This window comes from Ursus americanus, chromosome 14 (genome assembly GCF_024610735.1).
Source record: "Ursus americanus isolate L20-20 chromosome 14, mUrsAme1.1.p, whole genome shotgun sequence".
NCBI lineage: Eukaryota > Metazoa > Chordata > Mammalia > Carnivora > Ursidae > Ursus > Ursus americanus.
The window spans coordinates 52,980,384-53,005,066 of record NC_142140.1 but is presented as its reverse complement, the minus strand read 5'-3'; the positions used below and the strand labels follow the sequence as shown (position 1 = coordinate 53,005,066).

At 50.4% G+C, this 24,683-nt stretch overlaps 1 protein-coding gene across 2 annotated transcripts in view; it reads right to left on the bottom strand.

Moving 5' to 3' along the window:
- The window catches only part of OLFM2 (olfactomedin 2), a 59,723-nt gene extending 35,607 nt beyond the window's left edge, over positions 1-24,116 (bottom strand). Inside the window, exon 1 of one of the 2 annotated variants that reach the window (XM_045774438.2) lies at positions 23,921-24,116. In XM_045774438.2, coding sequence (XP_045630394.1) covers positions 23,921-23,983 — 63 coding nt within the window. In that variant the 5' untranslated portion in view covers positions 23,984-24,116. Of the gene's footprint in view, positions 1-7,732; positions 7,931-23,920 lie in introns of those variants that run through there. The other variant, XM_045774437.2, reaches the window with a different exon arrangement.
- Positions 24,117-24,683: the final 567 nt, after the last annotated feature.

Genomic DNA, 24,683 nt, shown 5'->3' with positions numbered 1-24,683 from the left:
TCCCTATGAAGTTTTAAGAGGGAAGAGACAGTCTCCCTTGTTCACTGCTCTATTCCCAGTCTCTAGCACAGGACTTGGCATATGGAGGCACTCAATGATTCCTAGTTGGGAATGACTCTGCTCTCTGGTGGCAAGACTACTCCATGCCTTAATGTGGGAAGTTGGCAAAGTGCACATTCGTCAGACAGCCGTTCAAACAGAGAAGCATTGAAAAACAAGGGCACATGAAAAAAAAGCTTTAAGAAACAGATGCTTCTGGGATGCCTAGGTGGCTCAGTTGGCTAAGCATTCAACTCTTGATTTCGGCTCTGGTTATGATCCCAGGGTCATGAGATCCAGCCCCACATTGAGCCCCACATCAGGCTCCATGCTCAATGGGGAATCTGCTCGAGATTCTCTCTCCCTCTCCCTCTCCCTCTGACCCTCCTCCTGCTTTCTCTCTCTCTCTCTCTCTCAAAATAAATAAATAAATCTGAAAAAAAAAGAAAAAGAAAAAAAAGAAAAGAAACAGACAATTCTGATCCATAGGAAAAGATTCAGGAATCAAAGAAATACTCATTAAGGTCAGAGGTGCCATCAGGAGGAGGAAGGGGCAGTAGTCTTATGGGGGCAGAAAGAACTGAGACTATTCAGGACATACCTACTGCCCTAAAGGAGAAGATCCCAATAATAAACAAAAGGGACAAAGTGCTTGCATGGCACTTCTATTCTGTTGGTGGCAAATAATTACCAAGATGATTTCAGATAATTATAAGCACTGGGCAGAAAATAGAACAGGTCCAAATAACAGTGTGGGGACATTCTAGCTGGGGTGGTCAAAGGAGGTCTCTCTGAGGAGGTGACATGTGAGTTGGGACCTGAATGGTAAGAAGCAGCAGGCTAGAGGAGGTTCCCGGAGGATGGCACAGCAAATGCAAAGTTCCAGGAGCGGGAACAAGAAGAGGGATGGAAGAGTGGTCCAAGACCTGAGACTCAGGCAGGTAGAGTCTTGTAATAATAATAACAATAATAATTGCAATAGCTAACCTTTATAGGCACCTTCCACATGTCAGGTACACTGCTAAGCACAGTGTGATATGGAATATTCCACCATTATTCCCATTTCATGGATAAAGAAACTGAGGCTTAATGAGTTGGACCAGAGTCAGGAGTTTAGATTTTGTTCAAGTGAGGCAGGCAAAAGTTCAAAGGAGGAAATTTCACACTCACAATCTAGAAGGATTTCCTAACAACTAGAGGTCTCTTTAAAAATGCAACAGGCAGGGGCACCTGGGGGGCACAGTCAGTTGAGGGCCAACTCTTGGTTTCAGCTCAGGTTGTGATCTCAGGGTCATGAGATCGAGCCCTGTGTCAGGCTCCACACTCAGTGCAGAGACTGCTTTGGATTCTCTCTCCCTCTCCCTCTCCCTCTGCCCCTCCCACTCATGCTCTCTCTATTTCTCTAAAATAAAGAAACAAATCTTTTTAAAAAATGCAACAGGCAACTTCATATTCCTTTTCTGCTCCAAAGCCCTCCAAATCTCCCATCCTTTGACACTCAGAATGATGTGCAGACACCTCGGGCCAAATCCCTTCGTGACATGGACCCTTCTGGCTGCTCAGGCCATTTCCACGCTCCTCCCAGAATGGCACACAAATCTCTAGGAACTCTGAATTGCTTGGTCTCTCCGTGCTCACCAGGATGCCCCTTGCCTCTGAGCCTTTGTTCACACTGTTCCGTCTTGCTCTGTGTTCGCCTGCCAATTCCTTCTCAACCGTAAGACCCAGTGTGATACCGCCACCTCCAGGACACCTCTGCTGTACCCTGGCTGGTTTCGGTGTCCTTCCCTGCACCCCTGTAACACTCCAGAAATATCCTTATTACTGCACATACCATGTCGTGTCACAAGTACTGCTGACGAGACTGCAACCTGATTGAAGTCAGGCATGTTACTCATCTCTAAGTCCCATAGCCCAGGACCCTTCCCCGGACAAAGTAGGTGCTCAGTAAATGTCTCCTCACACTCTGAAGTGTTTGAACAGCAGCTGGAAGTCCACAACTTAGGAGCAAGTAAATATGGTAGGTGGGGGTCAAATCCACAATATGCCTACTTTTCTCCACCCCCTTGGCCCCTACCTTGGTCCAGCCCCCATCATCACTCACCTGGACCAGTGCAGTGGCCTCCTCCCTGGCCTTCTGGCTCCTGCCCTCATCCCCCATAGTCTGCCCTCCTCACAGGGGCCACAGGGAAACTGAACACCTGAGCCAAGTCCTGTCCCTCTTCTGCTCAGAACCCTTCCTGGAATTCCATTTATTCACTTAACAAGTATTTATTGAACTCTTACTATTGCTAGGCCCTACAGTAGGCACTAGGGCTTCAACAGGCAATAAAATTTTTTAAAAATCCCTGTCCTCGTGGAGCTGACATTATACGGGGCACGAGGGCGGGCGGTGAATCAGACAACAAGATAAATAAGCAGACTATGCAGAGTATATTAGAAGGTTAAAAACGCAAGGAGGAATGGACAGCATGAGGAGTTACAAGTTAAATCTAAAATCCCTACAAAGGGGCACCTTGTGGCTCAGTTGGTTAAGTGCCTGTCTTCACCTCAGGTCATGATCTCAGGATCCTGAGATCGAGCCCTGCATCGAGTCCCGCATTGCCCTGCATCGGGCTCCCTGCTCAGCAGGGAGCCTGCTTCTCCCTCTCCCTCTGACCGTCACTCCTCCTGACTGGGTTCTCTCTCTCTCTCTCAGTGTCAAATAAATAAATAAAATCTTTCAAAAAATATAAAATAAAATCCCTACAAGCTTCCCCCATCCCTGAGCATGATGCAGCTCCCCTGCCACCTCCCTGCCCTCATCTCCAACTGCTTCCCCCCTTAGCTCACTCTGCTTCGGCCACTGGTTTCCTCACTGTTTCTCCAACATTACAGGCACATTCCCACCTCAGGGCCTTTGCACTTGCTCTTCCTTCTATTTGTAACTCTCTTCCTTTAGATACGAGCCCTCTCTTGCTTCCCTCAGATCTCTGCTCAAATGTCACCTGCTCGGAGGGGCCACTCAATCTAAAATAATCCCCCCATCACTCTCCACTCCCCTTACACTGCTCTTATGCTTCTTCGTAGTGCATGCATCACCATCTAAACTATTATAGATTTATCTATACAGTTATTTATTTCTCCCGATCCCTGACCTAGAATGTCAGTTCCCAGAGGACAAGGACATCTGTCCGTTTTGTTCACTATTATGTCCCTGGCACCCAGAATACTGCCCAGCACAAAGTAAATGTTCAATAAGTACTTGTTAAATAAATGAATGAATGAACAAGTGGAGATACCCTCCAAGAGAATTCTCGTTACTTAGGATAAGAGGGGGAGGGATCAGCAGAGTGGGGTGCTATTGAGGGCTGTTCACCAATATTTGGCCACTCCTCTCCGTTCAGGTCATGGTAGGACCACACTTCTCACCCTCTTTAAGGTTAGGCATGCCATGTGATTTGTGTTGACCAATGAAATGTGACCTAAGTAACATTCCAGGGTTGAGCTTTAGGAACTGATGGAGGATTTGCTGTGCCTTTCCTTTTTCTGTTTCAGTGATCATGTCACCACACAGCCTCCATCCTCCTGAATCCCTGAATGACTACGATGGACAAAGTTCTCCAGCCAACAATGGATATATAGCGCAAGGGAGAAATGAAATGAACCTGTGTTGTGTTAAACCACAAGGTACCTTGTGTACCTTGACCTCTCTTGACTGATACAGAGTCTCTCATGCCTTTCTCCCCAGGAAACTGTCAAGAAAAGACAAGAAATCTGAGCTTTGGTTCTTTGCAGGAAATCCTCAAAGGGCCCTTTTGTGGATAGCTGCTTAGACCCACCCCCCCAATCCTCCCATGAGGAAAAGGGTCCTCTCCAAACAGAATACCTCTTGTTCATCTCCCCTTCCTCTTCCCAGCCCTTAAGGAAGCGTGAGTGGATGGGCAAGGACATAACATATAAGGTGCAGGTAATTCTCCTCAATCGCTGTAATGACAGCAGCCACTGGCAAGGGGCTGACAGCTCTTAGTCTGGTTGTGGATTTATGACACCCAGGTGAGGAGCCATTCCCCTGAAGGCTCCCATCCCACAGGGATGGTTTATGGCTGAGAGTTGGCCAAAGGTAGTAGTGGTGGAAGCTTCCTCCCTGTTCCTTTCCAGAGATGGCCTGTAACACCACTCTTAGAATGCTAAGCTGCTTCTATAGATCGTATTCAGGAGGGCAAGCCTGAGACAAGAATGGCCAGAGGGTCTGGGCTCACCCCCACCCCAGCAGTGAGTCCCTTTATTAAGTCAAACCAATCTTCTGCCTCATGGCTGGGAATTCTTGCTACGTGGGTCCCCAAACCTCTGTTAACCCATATTGATGCTCTACACTTTTCTACAGCTCCTTCTTACGAGCACCTCAGATGTGCCTAGTAACTTCCATTTGTTCAACCCAACCATCAGGAAGGTAGATTCTTTTTTTCTTTTTCTTTTTTTTTTTTTTTAGGATTTTATTTTTAAGTAATCTCTACACCCAACATTTGGTTTGAACTCACAACTCCAAGATCAAGAGTTGCATGTCCACTGACTGAGCCAGCCAGGCACCCAGGAAGGTGGATTCTCAATTTTTGACACTTGACAAATATTTATTCTGTGCCTACCATGTGCTCGGCTACTATGGCAAATAAAGCAATTCCTCCTTACTGAACACCTACTATGCTCCCAGCCATTTGTTTCCATTTGAAGGTGGAATCCATGAATCCTTATGAAGATATGATTGTTGGTTCAGTCACTTGACAAATATTTATTGTAAGCTTACTATACGTCAGGCCTTATGGTTTAATAATGAGCAAAACACAGATGTCCTCTGTGGTTCCTCATGGATCCCACAGTCTAATGGGGACTCTAAACTCTCCTTGACTAATGAAGATATTGAAGCTTAGAGAGATTAAATAATTTCCCCAAGGGCACACTGCTAGTAAAGTGCAGGGCCAGAATTCAAACCCAGATATATATGACTTAGAGTCCTATCACTAACCGAGCATCTACTATGTCAGGCACCGAGCTGGAGCTTTTAAGCATAAACATGTTTGACACAGAGAGGCAATCAATAGTTTTGCCAAATAAACAAAATGGATGGAAGGATGGATATATAGAGGATAGATGAAGAGATGGCTGGATGATAGATGGATGGATGGATAGAGGGATGAGTGGATACACGGATAGACAGATGGAGGGATAGATGCATGGAAGGAAGGAGAGATGGAGAGACAGATGATGGATAATGGCTGGCTGAAGAGACAGGTGGATGGAGAGATGTATGGGAGGATAAAGAGATGGATGGATGGGTGGATGGATGGATGGATGGATGGGGAGCTGGACTATAGATCTCTGCTACCCACAAGAGTTCTGTGAGGTAGGATTATCATCCCATTTTATATATGAGGAAACCACAGCTCAGAGTGGTGAACTCACCGGCACCCAGAGTCAAGAGCAAGTCATAGAGCAAGATGGGGGAGAGTGGATTACAACCTTGGTCTACCAGATTCCCAAAACCCTTTCTAGAGCACTGTCTTTTGATGGCTCCCCTTCAGGTCCTATCCTAAGTCTCCTGGCATCTCACTCCACAGAGTTCTTGTACAAGGCTTAGTGAGACTGAGGGATGGGATGGGGAGCAGGGATGGGAGAAATACTAGCTTTCAACAGGTAATTTCATGGAAGCACTAGATTGTGGTCCTATTAGCTATAGATGGGTCAGAATGGAGACCAGTTCTGTTTGGGTACACGTACATGTACACACACTTACAGAAAACAAATGGTTCATATGGGAATCCACCCACATGCATACAAGGTAGGCACACACACCATTCATAGATACACACATATGCACACACTTCTAAAGACATACACGTCTACACTTACATGCACACAAACACACACATACATATTGGCACAGACAAAATCATAACTCAGAGCCATACTCTTCCACACTTATGTACACCTTCCCCACACACCATATGCTATACATATTACATGCACACATCTACACAGACTCACACTCTGTGAGGGTGGGGGAGGGGAATGTAGCTTCTGATTTCAATGAGACACCATCTCTCTTCCCCCTCAGAAGGCAAGAGCAAGAAGGCTGTCACCGACTCATGTGTACAAACTCATACGTGCACATGCAATCATGTAACACACACAAGCCCACCGTCAGGGACACAAAACTGCAGATATATACTTAGACACATCCACACCCAGACACTCACTCAGGGACACACTCACACTCATTCTGGGACACACCTTCACACACAGGAAGATACACTTGGACCCTCATGTTGGCAAAGCTCATAAACTTTCTCCCTCAATTCACACCCAACCCCATATTCACATACCAAAACTCATGCCTAGATAAACACACCAGGATATACTCAAATATCACTCGATGTGACAGACACACAGAAAGACATTGTTTCACACATTAGCTTCAAGTCTGAGAATTTGGACTGAAAGCCCTCACCAGTGCCAAGCCCAATACCACTGTGCCCCCCCTACCGCGGGTGGGACAAAGCCTGGGCACAGTGCTTGGCAACCCCTCCCCCCAACTTGCCTTCAACCTTTGGGAGCAAAGACTTCTTTTCTTTCACCAGGGAAAAAGAAAGAAGTGGTGGCCACTGGGGGCTGAACAGGGGAGCTGGTGAAGTTGGGGAAACACTGAGCAGGAGAGGGAGCTCCATGCATCATCCCCAGTTCCACCTATTGGGAGGAGTCCCACAAACAGATTGAAAAGTGGAAAAGATGGGAGGGGAGGGCCACATCCGGAGGAAACGGAGGGAAGTTTGCAGTGGAGGCTGCTTTCTCCCCTCTCCCCAGGACACCAGGAACGCCGTTACTGATCACGATTGAGTCTCCCTGCCCCCTCCCCAAAAAAGCTCTGTGGCAAGGGAAGCTGGAGGATGACGGGGATAGAGGTGGATGGGATGGGATGAGGGAAGGGGCAATCCCGTGCTTCTGGGGGCAGTGCCAGCCCTCGCCCCTGCCCCAGTCTTGACAGCCATCTGCCTCCTAGAGAGAGCGAGTTCTGGGAATAAATATTCGGCACATGGTGAAGCAGGTAACCGGGCAGGAGATGCTGGGGCGCGGGTGGGGGGGTGCAGGGAAGAGGAAAAGACAAAAAGAGATACAAAGTCAGAGACAGTGCAACAGAGATAGAGACAAAGACGGGGAGGAACAGAGAGAAGCAAACCAGAGGAGAAAGAATAGAGACGGAGAGAAAAAGACAGAGAAGGAGACGGGACCACTCAGAGATACACAGACAGACAGCGATCCTGAAGGTGGAGACCCCGGGGCTCCCCCATTCAGAGGCAAGGTCCCTCCCAGCCCCCCGAATCTACCCTCCCGCTCCGCCCCACTCGGCCGGACCCGGCTCAGTTGCGCAGCCCTTGCCGCCTGCGCCGGGAGCCGAGCGAGCCTCGTACATTGTTGCCACTCGCACACTGCTCACTAATAATGAGAAGCAGTAATAATAATAACAAGAATAAACGGCGCGGCCGCGGGGGAGGGGGGGTCGGGGTCCCGGGGCTCCTCCGCGTCCAGCCCCCAGCCCCGGGAGGGCGCTCCCCGGCCCGGCGCGCAGGGAAGCTGGGGGGCGGGGGCCCCCGGGGGCTGCGGCGGCGGCTGCGCGGGCACCACGCCCCCCGGGAGTGCCCCCCGCGCGGCGGCCACTCACGATTTTCTCGGAGGAGCCCGCGCGGGACACGGTGCCGTTGAGCCCCACGAGCGAGGGCAGCGTCTGCGACATCCAGTTGGTGACCATGGCCATGGTGCTCAGCACGGCCCCGATCTTGAGCAGCGGCACCGACATCGCGCCCCCGCCTCATGCCCCGCGGCCACCCGCCGCGCGTCCCTTCTCCGGCCCGCCGCCTGGCGCTCGGTCCCTCGCCACCCAGCCGCCCCGGGGGCGCGGGCGCGAGCGCGAGCTGGGGGCCGGGGCCGGGGCCGGCCGGGGGGCTCGCGGACGCGGGCTGCGGCTCGGCGCTCCTGGCGGGCTCCGCTTATAAAGCGCCAGCTCGGCCCCCCCACCCCCTCCCGCGCTTCCGCGCCGGGCACTTCCAGCCGCCGTGACGTCACGGCTCCGGCCCGGAGCCCGGAGGGGGCGGGGGGCACCCAGACTGCCCCCCCTCCCCAGGCCCCACCGCCGCCCCGCCAGGACCGCCCCCCCCGGGTAAGGGCCCCCCTACGGCGGCGTTCCCCACCTGCCCCACCCCCCACCGCCGCGGCATTCCCAGCCCCGCCCCCAGCGGTGTTCCCGCCCCCCCAGCCCCCCCCCCCTGCACTCCCGGGCCACCCTCGGCGCACAGCCCCTTTCGGAGCCCTAGGCTCTCGACACCCCCCCCACCAGGCTCAGTGGGCGGCCGCTGCACGCGGACCACCCGAAGGTGGCAGGGGGCCGGAGTCGCAAGCCCCCACCCTCCTACGTTTAGGACACCGACCCCGGCTCTCTGGACCCGGGAGCGCAGGCGTCGGGGGCCGTGGGGGCGAGACCTGTGCGCGCCCCTGAACCGGGCAGCACAGGGTCTCCTTTCCCTAGGGGAAGGGGCTTCCCTGATACCACTCTGGGGACCCCTCGGTGGTTTCGGGACCAGGGAAGCCCAGAGTAGCGGATCTAAAGCCAGTAGACGCGACTGTTTGGATGACGGTGCGGCAGTGGGGGGGGGGGGGGTCACCCGGACAGCCGGGAGGATTTCCCACTACACCGAGGGGCGCATCGTAATCCGGGGCGGCCGAGACAGAGAGGCCAGCCTTTTGCAGACTAGTCCCAGGCGGGTCTCCACTCACAACTCGAACTTGGGGTGGGGGCGGGGAACTGACACTTCGGACCTTTCCCGGGGCCCCAGGGCTCGGGGGTCCGACCCTTCCGCGGAGGGGTAGTACAGAGAGGCCCCCACCCACCCACGCACCAGCCGGCGGCGGGGGCGGCCAGGCGGCCGGGAGGAGCGCCCGGCGGGTTTTAATTTCCTCTGTTTTCCCTGCACTCACGCCCCCTCCCGGCGTCCCCGCATCACCTCGCGCCGCCGCCCCGGCCGCCGCCGCAGCCGCCCGCAGCCCGCGGCCGCCGCCGTCTGGAGGCGGCAATGACTCAGGCCTTTCCCGACCGTGGCCGCTAGCCGAGGGCTCGCCGAGGGAGAAGCACTGAACACGGCGGTAGGGGTCTTGAACTGCCCTTTTTTCTGAGCTTAACAACGAGAGGCAGGTGCTGACCCCTGGTGACCCCCAGCAAAGACCTCTCTGCCTCAGTTTCCTCATCTGCAATGTGGGCTGTTGTGAGGACCCATGTACCTAATATGTGAAAAGGGCTCAGGTGTCCTGAGAATCAAGTTAAAGAATTATTGAACATCTACTATGTGCAACGCACTGTGAACAACAGATAAAAATGCCTTTGAGGAGCTGAACATCATATGGAGCAAGAAGACAAGAGGTAGGAGGGGGAGGAGGGGGAAAAGTAAAATACATGGGCTATGGAGAGGAAGGGGCATCCAGACTGTAGTCAGGATGAGTGATATTTGGGCAGAGACCTGAAGAAGGTGAGGGAGGGAGCCATTTGGATATCTGAGGGAAGAGTTACAAAGAGAACAGCAAGTGCAAAGGCCCTGAGGCAGGAACATAAGTATTCAAGGAACAGGCCAATGTGGTTGGAGCAGAGTGAGCTGGGAGAGCGTGTGTGTCTGGGGGAGTGGGTGATGTGCTTATAAAGTACTTTGCAGAGTGTCTGGGACACGCTAAGCATTTCATAAATAGTGGCTGCCATTGTTATTATTTGTGACTGATGATAAGCTTTGAAAAATGAGATGTGTCCTTGCCTCCTTGTACTACAGCTTGCATTTACAAGTGCTGAACACTTTGCAAATGTGCTGGCTGAGCACCAGCTGCAACCTGCCATGAAAAGGACAGCAACATCCCTATTTGCAGGTGAGGAAACTGGGCTCAGGGGGGAGAGGGGACCAACTCAAGGTGACCCAGTAGGTAAATAGGGGCTCAGGATTTTCAGCCAGGTCTGTCTGATTTCGGACTCCAATATCACTGGGCTCCAAGGTCTCCCAGCCTAGAGAATTTGGAACCCACTGATACTCTCTCACTCTCTCACCATTGGTGCTATGGGAAACGGCCCTAACTTCTTCCAGTCAAGTTCCTCCAAGGGCTGGTCTACACTCACAACTCCATTTGCTGTCTCTACTGCCTCACCTCCTACCTCCTGAATGCTTCCAAACTCCTCTCACCAAAGGCAGCAGTGACCTTCCAATTTGCCCATCCCACAGCCTCACATGAGCCCTCATTTAGTAATCCCACAGGTTAGTCTTCATGGATTATTCCCTCTTTCTTGAAAGTAATTTCTCTTTTGATTTCACAGACACCGTATCATTTCCTAGTTCCGCTCCCACCTCTCTGGCTGCATCATCACTGTCTCCTACCTTCTCCCGAAATGTCTCTGTCTCACAGGGTTTTGTTCTGGGTCCCCACTCGTCTCATTCTCTGTACTGTGCCTGGACCATCATACCCACTCCCAAAGTTTTGCTTCTGTCTGGCACACTCCCACCCCAGGACCTTAGTATGTGCCGTGTATTGCTGTCCACTCTACCCAGAACACAGTTTGTTTGTTTGTTTGTTTGTTTGTTTGTTTGTTTGTTTGTTTTTGGTGGGCAGCAAAGCAAAGTTTATTGAGCAATAGTAAAATGATAGTACAAAGCTCCCGAAGAGGGAGGGAGCCCGAGAGTGTTGCCCCAGAACACTATTTTTTTTTATGATTATTAATTTGAGAGAGAGAGAGAGGGTGCATGTGAGTGGGGAGAGGGGCAGAGAGAGAGTGAGAGAATCCTCTAGGGGACTCCCCACTGAATGCTGAGCCCAATGCAGGGTTCCATCCCAGGACCCTGTGATCATGACCTGAGCCGAAATCAAGAGCTAGATGCTTAACAGACTGAGCCACCCAGGCACCCCCCAGAACTATTACCACAGATACACATATAGCTGTTCCTTTACTTCATTTATATCTCTGCTTTATCATTGTGTAGGTCAGAAGCATGCCCTACCTTTCTCCAGAAAACTACATTTCCCAGGTTCCCTTACACAATGGGAGGCTGATCCAATGGGAGGCACTGGAAGGAGACTGGAGAGTGGGAAGGAAGGGAGAAGCTAGGGTATTCCTCCCCGCTCTTTCTGCTTGGGACTGTGGTGTGTTCTGATGGTGGCTACATCCCTCTATGGTCCCAGCTCCCACACAAGAGCCCCCTCCTCATCACGACACCCATTTGTCAGGTCCCTCAAGTGGCTTTGTGTTGTGATTCATTGCTGGATTCCCTCATCATCCTATCAGTTTGGCTTCTCAACTCTTCCATCTTACACTTAACCAACTCCCTGTATTAAATTCCCTCTCTTTGAAACACCTAGAGTGGTTTGTTTCCCTAACTGAACTCTGAATGATATCGCCATGACGTCTGAAGGACCTTCCCTGGCCACTTCACTGACGATACCAGCCCCCACCACTCTCTGTCCCTTACTCTGCTCTATTTTCTTGAACAGCATTTATCCCCATGTGACATTACTTTTATTTGTTTATGGTCTGTCTCCTCCACTAGACTTTCAAGTTCACAAGGGTACCTACATGGCTGTATTTTTCACAACTGAAACCTCAGGGCTTAGAACAGTGCTTGGCACATAGTAGGTGCTCAAAAAACGTTGATTAAGTGACTAAATGAATCTACAGCTGAGGCTCCCAAAGGTATATCTACAGCTCAGATCTCCAGCTGCAGTTCAGACCCCTATGCCCATCTGCTCCTTGGACATTCCCACTTGGGTTCCACAGGACTCACAGCACATGATGCCCACCAGAACAACCCCAATCAGAAAGACAGACAGTGTGATGATGATTTAGAGAAATGGGAACCTATTGCTAGTGGAAATATAAAATGTTGCAACCACTTCGAGAAACAATTTAGCCCTTTCTTAAAAAGTTAAACAGGGGCACCTGGGTGGCTCACATGGTTGAGCATTTGACTCTTGGTTTTGGCTCAAGTCATGATCTTAGGGTCATGAACTTAGCGTGAAGTCTGCTTGAGATTCTTTCCCTCTTCCCTCTCCCTCACCGCTCCTCCCACTCTCTCTCTAAAATAAATAAGTAAATAAATAAATAAATCATTAAAAAAAAGTTAAACAGAAACTTACCCTAAGACCCAACAATTCCATGTACCCGAGAGAACTATGTCCATTCCAAGACTTGTATGTGACTACTCCTGCCAACATTTTTTCATCATGAATGAAACCATCTAGAAGCCCATCAACTAGTGAATGGATAAACAAATTGTGATACATCCATACAAGGGACGAATGTTACTCAGCAATAAAAAGGAACAAACTGCAGATATACACTATAACATGATGAACCTTGAGAATATTTGGCTAAGTGAAAGAAACCAGATACAAAAGGCCACATTTTGGGGCACCTGGGTGGTTCAGTCAGTTAAGCATCTGCCTTCCGCTCAGGTCATGATCCCAGGGTCCTGGGTTCGAGCCCCACATTGGGCACCCTGCTCAGCGGGGTGTCTGCTTCTCCTTCTACCTTGCCCTTTGCCCCTCCCGCACCTCCTGCCTTCTCTCTCTCTCTCTCAGATAAATAAAATTTTTTTTAAAAGCCACCTTTTGTATGATTCCATCTACACAAAATGTCCAGAAAAGGCAAACCAATAGAGACTAGATTGGTGATTAGAAATTAGATTAGTGATTGCCTGGAACTGAGGGTGGGTGTGGGGATGGACTGCAAAATGGGTATAAGGGATCTTCTGGGGGTGATGGAAATGTCCTAAAGCTGGATTGGGGTGATGTTTGCACAATTCTGCAAATTTACTTTTTACGTGACTTTTTAAGTCACTGAATTGCACACTTAAACAGGTAGATTTTATGGCATGTAAATTATACCTCAACAAAACTGTTAAGGGGGGCATTCTTAAATTTTCCCTTCCAGCCCCCTCCCCTGAGGTGCCCTGCAATTGCTCCGATGTGAGAATGAGTCCTTAAATTTTGTGCCCTGGTTTCCTTGCTTGCCTTCCCCTGGTCCTGGCCCAAATGTACCCTCGGGTAGAAACTACAGACTATGCCCCCCTCACCCTCCTTCTCCTTCCCTACTCCATCCAAACCAGCACCAGAGCACGCTGATCTTGATGCAGAAATGTCTCCAGAAAGTATTCCTTCTTTTTTTATATATTTATTTTTTAAAGATTTATTTATTTATTTTTGAGAGGTGGGGAGGGGAAGAGGGAGAGAGAGTCTTAAGCAGACTCCACGCTGAGCTAGGAGCCTGATGCGGGGCTTGATCTCACAACCCTGAGATCATGACCTGAGCCGAAACCAAGTCGGATGCTTAACCAACTGCGCCACCCAGGGGCCCCTAATATTTATTTATTTAAATAATATCTACACCCCCTGCGGGGCTCAAACTCCTGACCCTGAGATCAAGGGTCACACGCTCCTCCAGCCGAGCCAGCCAGGTGCCCCAAGACCAAGAAAGTATCCCTTCTTCTCCATCACCATTATCACTCTAAGCATTGTGTTGGGGAGTGCCTTAGGTTGAATGTTTGTGTCCCCCCCCCCCAAATTCCTATGTTGAAACCAAATCTCCATGTAAGGGTATTTGGAGATGAAGCCTTTGGAAGATGATCAGGTCATGAGGATGACCCCACCCTCATGAATGGATTAGTGTCCTGATAAAAGAGAGCTGGGAGAGCTGTCTCCCTTCCAGAATGTAAGAGAACAGTGAGAAAACACCCTATCTGCCAGCACTTTGATCTTGGACATCCCAGCCTCCAGAACTGTGAGAAATACACGTCTATTGTTTACAAGCCACTCAGTCCATGGTATTCTGTTAGCGCAACCTGAATGCCCCAGGACCAGGAGCCATGGAAAGAAATGCTTTTTTCCCTGACCTGAAAATTCTCCAGAGGGAAAAAGTTGACAACTGTCAGAAATAATAACCATGGTTGTTAAGGTTTACTGAGTACCTATCCCATACTAGGTATCATTTGCAGCAATGGACATGTAATAACTCACTTAACCCGCAGACTATCACTGAGTAGAAGTAGACAGGATTACAATTCCCATCTTTAAAATGAGGAAACAGAGGCACAGAGCTGCTAAGAAATTTCCTGAAGGCCCCCAGGATACTATCCCAGACGGTCAGGCTCCAGAGCATACATGGTGCTGGGTCAACTGCAACTATTCACAGGGGAAAGAATAAATGTTGATCCCTACCTCATATCCTATGCAAAAATCAATTCCAGATGGACCATACATCTAAATGTGAAAGGTAAACAATAAATCTTTTAGAAGAAAATACAGAAGAACATCTTCATTACTCTGAGGGTAGGCAAAGATTTCTAAAACAGGACACTAACAAGCACTACCCTTAAAAGGGGAAAAATATTATTTGAACTACATTAAAATTAAGAAGTTCTATTGATCAAAGTCTCCATTAAGAGAATAAAAAGGCAAGCCACAGAGTGGGAGCAGATATTTGCAATCCTTATGTCCAACAGAGAACTCATATCTTATTTAATCTATGTACGATCTGTATAGATAGATACAGATGCAGATATAAAATCTGGATACACTGGCATACATATATTCCTACAAATCAGTAAGAAAAAGGCAGGCAGCAGAATAGAGCATTTCACAAAAGGGAACACTGAGTGGGCAGTAAACATGGGCAAAGGTATTTAATATTAATCATCAGGAAATGTAAATTAAATCCAAAACACGCTACCACGACACACCACCAGAATATCTAAAGGAAAAAGGAGAGACACCACCAAAGGGCTGGTGACGACGTGGAGCAGCTGGAATGCTCAAATACGACCGGTGGGTGCGTAGATGGAGAAACTGAAGAGTCTTCGAGACTTTGGGAGACTGGCTATCTCCTAAATCTCAATATATTTCTCCCCTACGACTCAGCAATTCTGCTCCTCGGTGTACACGCGGAGTCTCATTATTTGCCGATTCCGTATTGGCAAACTCGCCCACTCACTACGATTTATTTGTAACCCCAAAATCAATACTCATGGGGCTTTCGTGGTCATGCGTGGATATGCATGCAGTGGCAAAAAAAATTGGAGTCACCAACTCGCAGGTTCCCAGCTGAGGCCCCACACATCCATACTCTGCCTTCTAGTTTCAGCTCTTATAACCGTAATTAAGCGTCTTTTTCACTGGTTATCTGGTGCCAAGGTTTTCACATTTTTTGCATGTGCTTTTTATTAGTGATTTCACTATTTTAAGTGGCCCCCGAGCACAGTGCTAACTGCTGTGTAGTGTTTGGAAGTACAAGCAGGCTGTGGCGTGTCTTTGGAGAAAAACCATCTTGCCAGTAAGCGTCATTCAGGCCTGAGTTGCAGTGCCTTCGGCCATGAGTTTGCTGTTAATCAACCAACAATATACAATAAATAAGGTGTTTTTTAAGCAGAAACATACAGAAAACTAAGTGGCATATTGTTTGGTCAACAAAAATGTGACCAGAGGCTTGCAGAAATCTAACCCAGCTACGACCCAATGCCATGAGTCAGTATTCGCTAACACCCAACAGAAATGCGAACGAGACAGAGTGTCAGAATATTCCTATCAGCACTGTTTGTGTCAGCAGCAAACTTCACCAACCCACATGCCCAGCAACAGAACGAATAGATCATGGTATCGTCACACCATGGAATGCCATAAAGGGATGAAAACAGGCAAGGACCACAAAACAGTCATACAGTGGCATCTTACAAGCATAATGTTCAGCGAGACAAGCGGGGCCCAAAACTACATACCTCATGGCTTCATTAAATGACAAAGCTGGCCAAACCCGTGCATGGTGAGAGATGTTAGCTTAGCGGGGATCTCTTGGGGAGCAGGTGGTAACTAGAAGGAGCATGAGGGGGTACTTCCGGATATGTGAAAAGCTCTGTTTCTTTACCTGGTGCTGGTATCACCATGTCACTTCAAGACAATTTATCAAGCTGCACCTTTACGATCTGCGTGCCTCTCCGTAGATATGTTTTACGTCAAGAAGAAAATGTACTCAAATATATGAATTCAAATATATGAGTTCCTATATGATCTGCAGCAGGTAAAAATGATGGAACTTTCCAGCAGAAAGGCTAAGAAACACAAGCCCAAAAGAAAACAGAAACAAAACACAAACCAAGTGAAACTTAAGTGTCCTTTCACAAGGGGCCCTGTGGCCTCTTTCATTCACACATAAGAAAGGCATGAATTCACGTCCACACACACACAGCTTTGCACACCTCAGAACACAACTGGCGTAATCTTCTAGCCTGCTCCTGCTTTCAGCCTTTTGCTTGGTGACAGCAAGTGTTTGGAAATGGTGTTGAAACATGTCTCGTTTGTGTCTCCCCAAAAGTCTCAGAGCCCCACACCCCTTCTGTCATCTCTGCTTTCCTGCCTGGTTCAGAATTCCAGGAGGAGGTGGGGAAGGAGACAGCTGTCCTTGTTAAGGACCTCAGACCCCAGACAATGAGAGGTTCACTCCTTCCATTCCCCAAATGTTAGTCCTGCTAGGCCTCTGGCTGCCACCACTTTGCCTCAGGCCTTGCCAACTCCCGAGGTGATCCTGTCTTTATGCCTTCACTCTCCCAACTCGAGGGTCTTCCATGTTATAGCCAGAGGCTCTGGCCCTTGCCCAAATCCAACCAGGTCTCATTCCTGGCTTTAAAATCTTTTACTCAGGGGCACGTGGGTGGTTCATTAGGTTAAGCGTCCAGCTCTTAATTTCAGCTCAGGTCATGATCTCAGGGTGGTGAGATCAAGCCCCAAGACCACGCTCAGGATGGAGCCTGCTTAAGATTCTCTCTCTCTCTCCCTCGGCCCCTCCCCCCCGTCACTCTCTCACCTTTTACTTAAATAACACAAAAACAAACAACCTGATTTAAAAATGGACAAAATATTTGACGTTTCTCCAAAGAAGAGACACAAACAACAATAAACACATAAAAAGAAGCCCAACATCAGGAACTCTTCATGAAGCGCAAATCAAAACCACAATGAGAGATCATGTCGCTCCCGTGGGCTTAAGTCAAAAAGTCCAGTAATAATAACGCCGCGAGGATGTAGGGAAACTGGAGCCCACGTGCACCGTGGGTGGGAATGTAACACGGTGCAGCCACTGTGGAAAACAGTACGGCGGCAATCCCACTTCTGGGCACACGCCCCAAAGAGTTAGAAGCAAGGTCTCAAAGAGATATTCGCGCCCCATGTTCACAGCGGCATTATTCACGATAGCCAAAAGGTGGAAGCAACCCAAATGTCACTGAAGGATGAACGATAAACTAAATGTGGTGTTCACACAATGGGATTGTGTTCAGCCTTAAAAAGGTGGGAAGTGATGGGGGTGCGTGGGTGGCTCAGTCGGTTAAGCGACTGGCTTTGGGTCAGGTCATGATCCCAAGGTCCTGGGATCGAGTCCCAAGTCAGGTTCCAGGCTCAGTGGGGAGCCTGCTTCTCCCTCTGCCTCTCCTCCTTGCTCATGCTCTCTCTCTCTCTTTCTCAAATAAATTAATTAAAATTTTAAAAAAGGAGGGAAGTACTGATGCCTGCCAGGACATGGGATGAGCATTGAGGACACGATGCCGGGTGAAATAAGCAAAAGATAAATACTTCATGATTCCATTTATACGAAGTACCTAGAGTAGTCAAATGCATAGAGAGAGAAAGTAGAAGGGGGTTTGAGGGGGCTAGGAGAGAGGGCAATGCGAGGTTGTTTAATAGGCAGAAGTTCAGTTTTGCAAGATGAACAGAGTTCTGGGGATGGATGGTGGTGATGGTTGCACAACCATGTGAATGTACTTAACACTACACAATTGTACATTTTATTTTTTTTTTATTTTTCTTAAGATTTTATTTGTTTATTTATTTGTTTATTTATTTATTTGACACAGGGTGGGGGAGAGCAAGCACAAGCAGGGGGAGCAGCAGGCAGAGGGAGAAGCAGGCTCCCGCTGAGCAGGGAGCCTGATGGGGGGCTCAATCCCAGGACCCCGGGATCATGACCTGAGCCAAAGGCAGATGCTTAACTGACTGAGCCACCCAGGTGCCCCTGAGAATTGTACATTTTAAAATGCCTAGGATGGTAAATTTTATGTTATGTGTATTTTGCCATAATTTTTAAAAATCTTCTATTTAAACACACACACGCACACACCCTTACTTAGTCCTGAGAACTACTCCGCAGTGGGCTGTGTCACATGCTTGTATGTGCTCACTCGATGTCTTTCGAGACATTAGGAAGAGAAACAATCTGGTTTATCACATGTTCACCATGTATTTTTCTTGGGAACAACTGGGACTTTCTCAGGGCCGAAAAGGTGAGGAGCTATTTGCCATTTCATTCAGTGGCTTCAACTGACTTTGCCTTTTGGTTTCTTTCTTCTCCTGCTGTGACTCCCTGTGTTCTCTGTGCTAAGCAGGGCTGCGAGGTGAGCTGTCCAGGACAGCCAGAACTATGTGCAAAGTGAGAGAACCGGGCCCGGAGAGAGCCTGCTGGGACTCCGAGAAGCAACGAGAATAAGCTTCCGCACACAGACTTCATGGTCTATTCTGACTCCTCTCTGTTCTTCCTGGTTTCTTCTTGGCTTGTGGCTGAGCTCTGGATGGACAGAGCTGTGAGATGCACCAGCCTTCCACTCAGCATGAAGACATGTCGGGGTTCTCAGAGCAGAGTTCCTGAAAAGTGGGAACTCCTCCCACTTCTGTCACAACCCCCTTCCCAGCACAGCCAGACTTGGCTGCAGAGAAGTTAAATTTCCCACCCTGCCCCTTAAGAGCTCACGCTGTCACCCAGACCTTGGTGTCTTGTGTGAGGTTCAAAAGGCAGAAGACTCCCAATGAGCACTTTCGAAATGAACACATGAGTGCAAAAGTAAGTGGAAACAGCAAGTTACTGCCTCCCGGGCACTGACGCTGAGTTCTGGGACAAAAGTCATTGCCCACGCCAGTTGCCAGGCTCATGGGAAACCCATCCCCATGCACGTGGCCAACCCATATGAAAAGTCACTGTGTACACATACCCACAGACATGACTATGGCACACACACGTCCCTGTGCCCAGCTTGGTCAATGCCAAGTGCGTGGTTCTGAAACATACACAGACACCCATGGACACTACAGATGAAATCCTGTAGGGCCAGGGGTCACGAGGCAAGTGGTGTGAGTCATTCAAGTACAGAATGGGTTCCAGTGTTTATTTAAAATTTTGATATTTTTATCACAGGGTTTTTTTGCATTAATTTTGATTTTCTTAAAATATTCTTTATCTTGGAGGCACCTGGGTGGCTCAGTCGATTAAGCGTCTGCCTTCGGCTCAGGTCATGATCCCGGAGTCCCGGTTAGGGTCCCATGCGGGCTCCCTGCTCAGCGGGGAGCCTGCTTCTCCCTCTCCCTCTGCCCCTCCCCCAGCTCGTGCTCACTCTCTCCCCCACGCTCACTCTCTGTCTCTCAAATAAATAAATAAATCTGTAAAAAATAGATTATCTTGGTTTCCGACTTTTTTCTTTTCTTTTCTTTTTTTTTTTTTTTTTCTGGTATCCCCTTCAATTTTGCCCCTGAGGCTAATGCCTCCATTGCCCCGCCCTGGCCCAGGGCATTGACACACCTTCCGCCTGCACACCTTCGGCAGAGCCGCGCGCGCACACACTCGCTGCACAAACCTCATTTTACCACCAGGTGTCACCGCAGCTCTTTCATCTTGAGCCCGGGTTTGACACCACCCCCCCCCCTTTCCCTAGGAAGAAAATGTCCAATTCACTTATATCTGAGTGTCCTCAGATTTCCTTTTACTTCCTTCCACCTGGGACATTTACATTTTCTAAAGGAGCCCAGGAGAACAGGGTGTGAACCCCAAACAGTGGTGCCCTGTAACGGTGGAATTAGATGAAGATGAGCTTTCCTGATGCCTCCCATCCAAGAGCGGTGGCTGATGGGAAATGGGTAGGGGCTGGCCCAAGGGGACAGTTGTTCCCTCACCCCTCCTTTGGTACAAGAGCCCCACTGTTTGAGAAAGAAAGAGACCCTGTGCGCGGAGGAGGGAGATTCATCCATTCATTCAAGTTTTTATTTTAACATGTTTGCTGAGCACCTCCTGGGTGCCTGGCTCTGTTGTAGGCACCGGCAGCGATACAACAAAGTCCACTGGACCCTGACGAGCTGCCACTCTAGGGGGAGAGAGACAATGAATGAAGGAACAAATTGTGGAGAAGAGTGATAGGCTATGAAGAAAAACAACAGAGTAAGAGCTCAGAGAGTGGCTGTGGGGAGGTCATTATAGGTGGCTGGTCAGGGTGGGTCTCTTGGAGGAGGTGTCATTGAAGTAGAAGGAGAGGGAGGGAACAGTGTCCCAGGCAGAGGGAATGGCAAGTGCAAAGGCCCTGAGGTATGCTGTACAAATTGAACCACTCCTCCCCTCCCATCCTGTGGGGACCCCAGGAAAGAAACGACTTCAAATCCAGAGAGTGGCCAATCCAGATTTATAGCTAGATCTTAGGGAGGACTTCCCAGTAGTCGGGAAGTGGGCATCTTTCCCACAGGGAAAGCTATCTGGGAGTCTCCAAGGCATTCACAGGCCAGACCCAGAACATCTGACACAGACCCTGGATGGATTGATGGATGGATGGATGGATGGATGGATGGATGACTCCTCTGACAGGTCCTACTCCTGTTCTCAGGGTCAAATCCAAACTCCGGTCTATAGCCCACAAGTTCCTACTTGGTCTGGCCTCTCCTGGCTTCCCTGGCCTGGTCACCCCGCAAACTCCCCTCCCCTCACTCCTCTCCAGACACACCAGCCTCCTTGCCACTGCTCAAACATACCGAGATGTGCTCACCTCAGGGCCTTTGCACTTATTATACCCTCTGACTTGAATGCTCTTCTGGATCCTCAGAAGGCACCCCTCTGACCTCCTTCAGGGTTCACCTCAAATACCTCCTCCTTAGAGACACCATCTCTGACCACACCTGTTAAATAGCCACCCACACCACCACTATCCCTCTTTAATCCCCTTTACCCTGTTTTTTATTCTTCACGCCACTTGCATTCTATTATATATTCATTTTGTTGTTGACACTGTATTACATATTTATTCAGTTCTTGCCTGTCTCTCCCGCCAGAAGGTCAGTTCCAGGAGGGCAGGGATTTGATAACTTGATTCATGGCGACCTCCCCAGGGCTTAATCACATCTGTTGATCGAATGGACAAATGAAGGATTTCTAGCAAGGACCCTTGGTGGAGCCCAGGACCCATCAGGGACTGAGAAGGGAGCTCTGGGAAGGGATGGGGGTGCACAGGGGGTAGAGCATTCACTCTTCAGAGCTCTTCCTTCTCTGGGGCACCAGGCTGGGCGGGCAGCTAGGGGCTGAGGCCAATTTATGACGCTGTAGTGCCCATGGTGGCCGCCTGGAGGCACTGCAGTTAGTTGCAGGACCCCACAAGCCCCAGCTGATTACCCCAGGTTAGCCCCGCCCCATTCACCATTTAGCCCCGCCTCCCTAACCCAGTTTAGTCCCTCCCCAAAGCAGTCCCGCTTGGCCCCGCCCCCAAGCAACTCCCTCCGCGTTCAAGGGTCCTTAAACTCACCCTCCAACAGCACATTTCACCGCACTCTCCTGCCCCACTAGCCAATCTGGGTGACAGGTCAAGAAATCTAGAGTTCGGGGCACCTGGGTGGCACAGCGGTTAAGCGTCTGCCTTCGGCTCAGGGCGTGATCCCGGTGTTGTGGGATCAAGCCCCACATCAGGCTCCTCTGCTATGAGCCTGCTTCTTCCTCTCCCACTCCCCCTGCTTGTGTTCCCTCTCTCGCTAGCTGTCTCTATCTCTGTCGAATAAATAAATAAAATCTTTAAAAAGAAAAAAAAGAAAAGAAAAAAGAAATCTAGAGTTCCCCAGGGGCTAGCCAGGGTGGAGGAGAATCCCGAGGTGGTGATTCCCAAGGGTCCTTCTTGGAAATCAAATTCACCTTCAGTCCCGCCCGGTTCATTTTTTGCCAGCGTTCTCTCAACCTTCTGCCTCTTTTGGTCTCTCTTTACTTCTCCCTGGCTGACATCTCAGTTGAGCATCTACTGTGTGCGGCCCGATGCCACGCACTGATCACACTTCCCATCCCAGCCAGGATGTGGGTCCTGAGATGGGAAACCAAGAAGTGAGGGATGGGACCCCACAACCTCTCCCTGTGGCCTGGAATCCTACTGAGAGTCTGACCCCCACCCCTCCCATCGCCCCCTGGGATGGGTACAAGGGTCTGATTCCTTTCTTCTCTTGACCGGCAAAGAGAAGGTGCCAGGACTGTTTTTCCTCTGAGCTTCTACCTAAAAAACTCTTCTGGTTTCTACACTGGCACTGTCCACACCCATGGAGTGGATTATTTAACGAGAAGGTAAATGTGTGGGCTCAGGCACCTGACCGCCTTTGTTCAATCCTAGCTCTGCCACTCCTGAGCTGTGTGAGCTTGACAAGTGACTTAACTTTTCTGTGCCTCCGTTTCTTCGTCTGTAAAATGAAGGTAACACTAACGCCCACTAGTAGGTACCAGGAGGGTTAAATGCCTTCTTTCCTGTTGTGTGCTCGAAACAGTGCCCAACACATAATAAGCACTTCATAAATGTTAGCTGTATTATAATTATTATTTTAGATTCCAGCTTCCCTCTGAGCTCCTACAGATCTGAGAACTTGAGGGGGCTCCCACCTCCAAGATGGAGGAGGAAAGAGGTTTCCCAACAGCTGAAGAAAACTGGGACACCCCACCCATTTTGCAAGGCCCCCCAAGCCTGCCCAAGAGATGGGGGTACTATGAGGAGGAAGACTTGTTTCTGTGAAAGCATGAATGGGGCGGACGAGGCACCAACACACACACACACACACACACACACACACACACAGAGGCATGGAGGTACACGTTTGCACACACAGCTCCTAATCTTCACCCACCCTTTTAGAGCGATTTACTCAAAGGCACAGAATAGCACACGGTCACCCCAAACTCTCACACAGCCACACACTGGTCACACATATTTTGTACAACACCCAGGCAGACGGACAGAATCATGCGGATGCACACGGATCTTTATACACAGACCTTTACACACAGCTTCAGTTGCCCAAATACCGCCAGGATTATTAACACAATCCTCACTCGCTGTCACACCACCAGTCACACAGACACACAACTCCGGGTGGCAGAATCACAAGCCTCGCACTGTCACATCAACCCTCCAGCCACAGCCTCCCACTGTCACACACAGACTCGCCCTCACGTACAAACACCCTCTCCCATCACACCCCAACTCATGCACAGCCAAACACACAAACTCTCAGTCACACCCAGCTGTGATACAGACACACACATTTACCCAGCACCCCTCCAGCACCTCACTCACGTCCCCATCAGTCACTCACACGTGAGTCCCGCCCCCTTCCCCACACTGGGGGTGCAGGTGAGGAGCGGGGGGCTGCAAAATTCGGGCACCTCCTGCCATAATGGGGGGAGTGAAGGGTAAGCAACACCCCAAGGCCCCCTGAAGTTGCCCCCGCAACCCCACTCAGCTTCAGTGAGATGGCGGGTGTGGGCTCCGGGTCACCGAGAGGTTGAGAACCCCGAAGGTGGGGTCAGACTGTCCCCCAAACCATCTCAGCTCGGGGCTGGATGTGAACCCCCCTTTCCCTTCCCCAAAGCCAGGGTGGATATCCCAGCCCCTCCCCCGCTGCGACCCCCGCCCCTTTCAGCCCCAGGGGGCTTATGGAGCCGCAAACCGCGTTTCTGTCCCGACCCTCTAAGACCCTCTCCCCTCCTGGAGCCCCTTGCGCCTGCACCTGCCCGCCGGGCCCCTACCTGTCCGGCGAGGCCTGAACACAGCAGCAGCAGCAGCAGCGGCGGGACCGTGAGCGGCCACATGACGCGCCCCCGGCCCGGAGTCCCGTCCCCCCGCCCGCCCTAGCGGTGCCTGGGCGCGGGGACCGCCACCTTGCGCGACCCCGCCCGCCCGGCCGGGGCGACCCTCGCCGCCGCCTCCCCCGCCTCGCCGGCGGCTGGGATTCCGCCCCACCCCCGCCCCCCTCGCGCGCTCCCAGTCTTTGTTGCGGGCTCCGCCCCCCGCCCCGCCCCCAGCTCGTCTGCGGGCGAGGACCCAGCTTGGGTCTGGGGGCGGAGAAGGGGGAGGAGCTGGCACTGGGGAGGAGAGCTGGGGACAAGGCCCGGCAGTCCCCTAGGCCCTATGGGGGCGAGTCACGGAGATGGGGGAGGGGGTTCCGTCACGTGTTTGTAAATTTCACCCTCCCAGGACCTTTCTCACGTTGAAAATGAAGGTGGGATGGGAGTCAAGGGGCAGGGGGAAGTAGGAGGAAGACCTGGTAACGAAGAAGAGAAATTGAGAGGCCCACTCCTAAAAGAACTCAAGAATCAACGGAGAAACTGAGGCAGAGCTTGTGAAATGGGACGTTGAGGGAAGGGGGTCACTGCCGGGACAAGGGGGTGGGACATGGATGGAACGAGGAGCGAGAGACCAGTGACTGGGTGGGCCTGGCTCCCAAAGGGGATACCTTGTTTTCTCTCTCCCTCTCCCACCTCATTCTCCAGGCCCCTCTTCCTCAAAGTC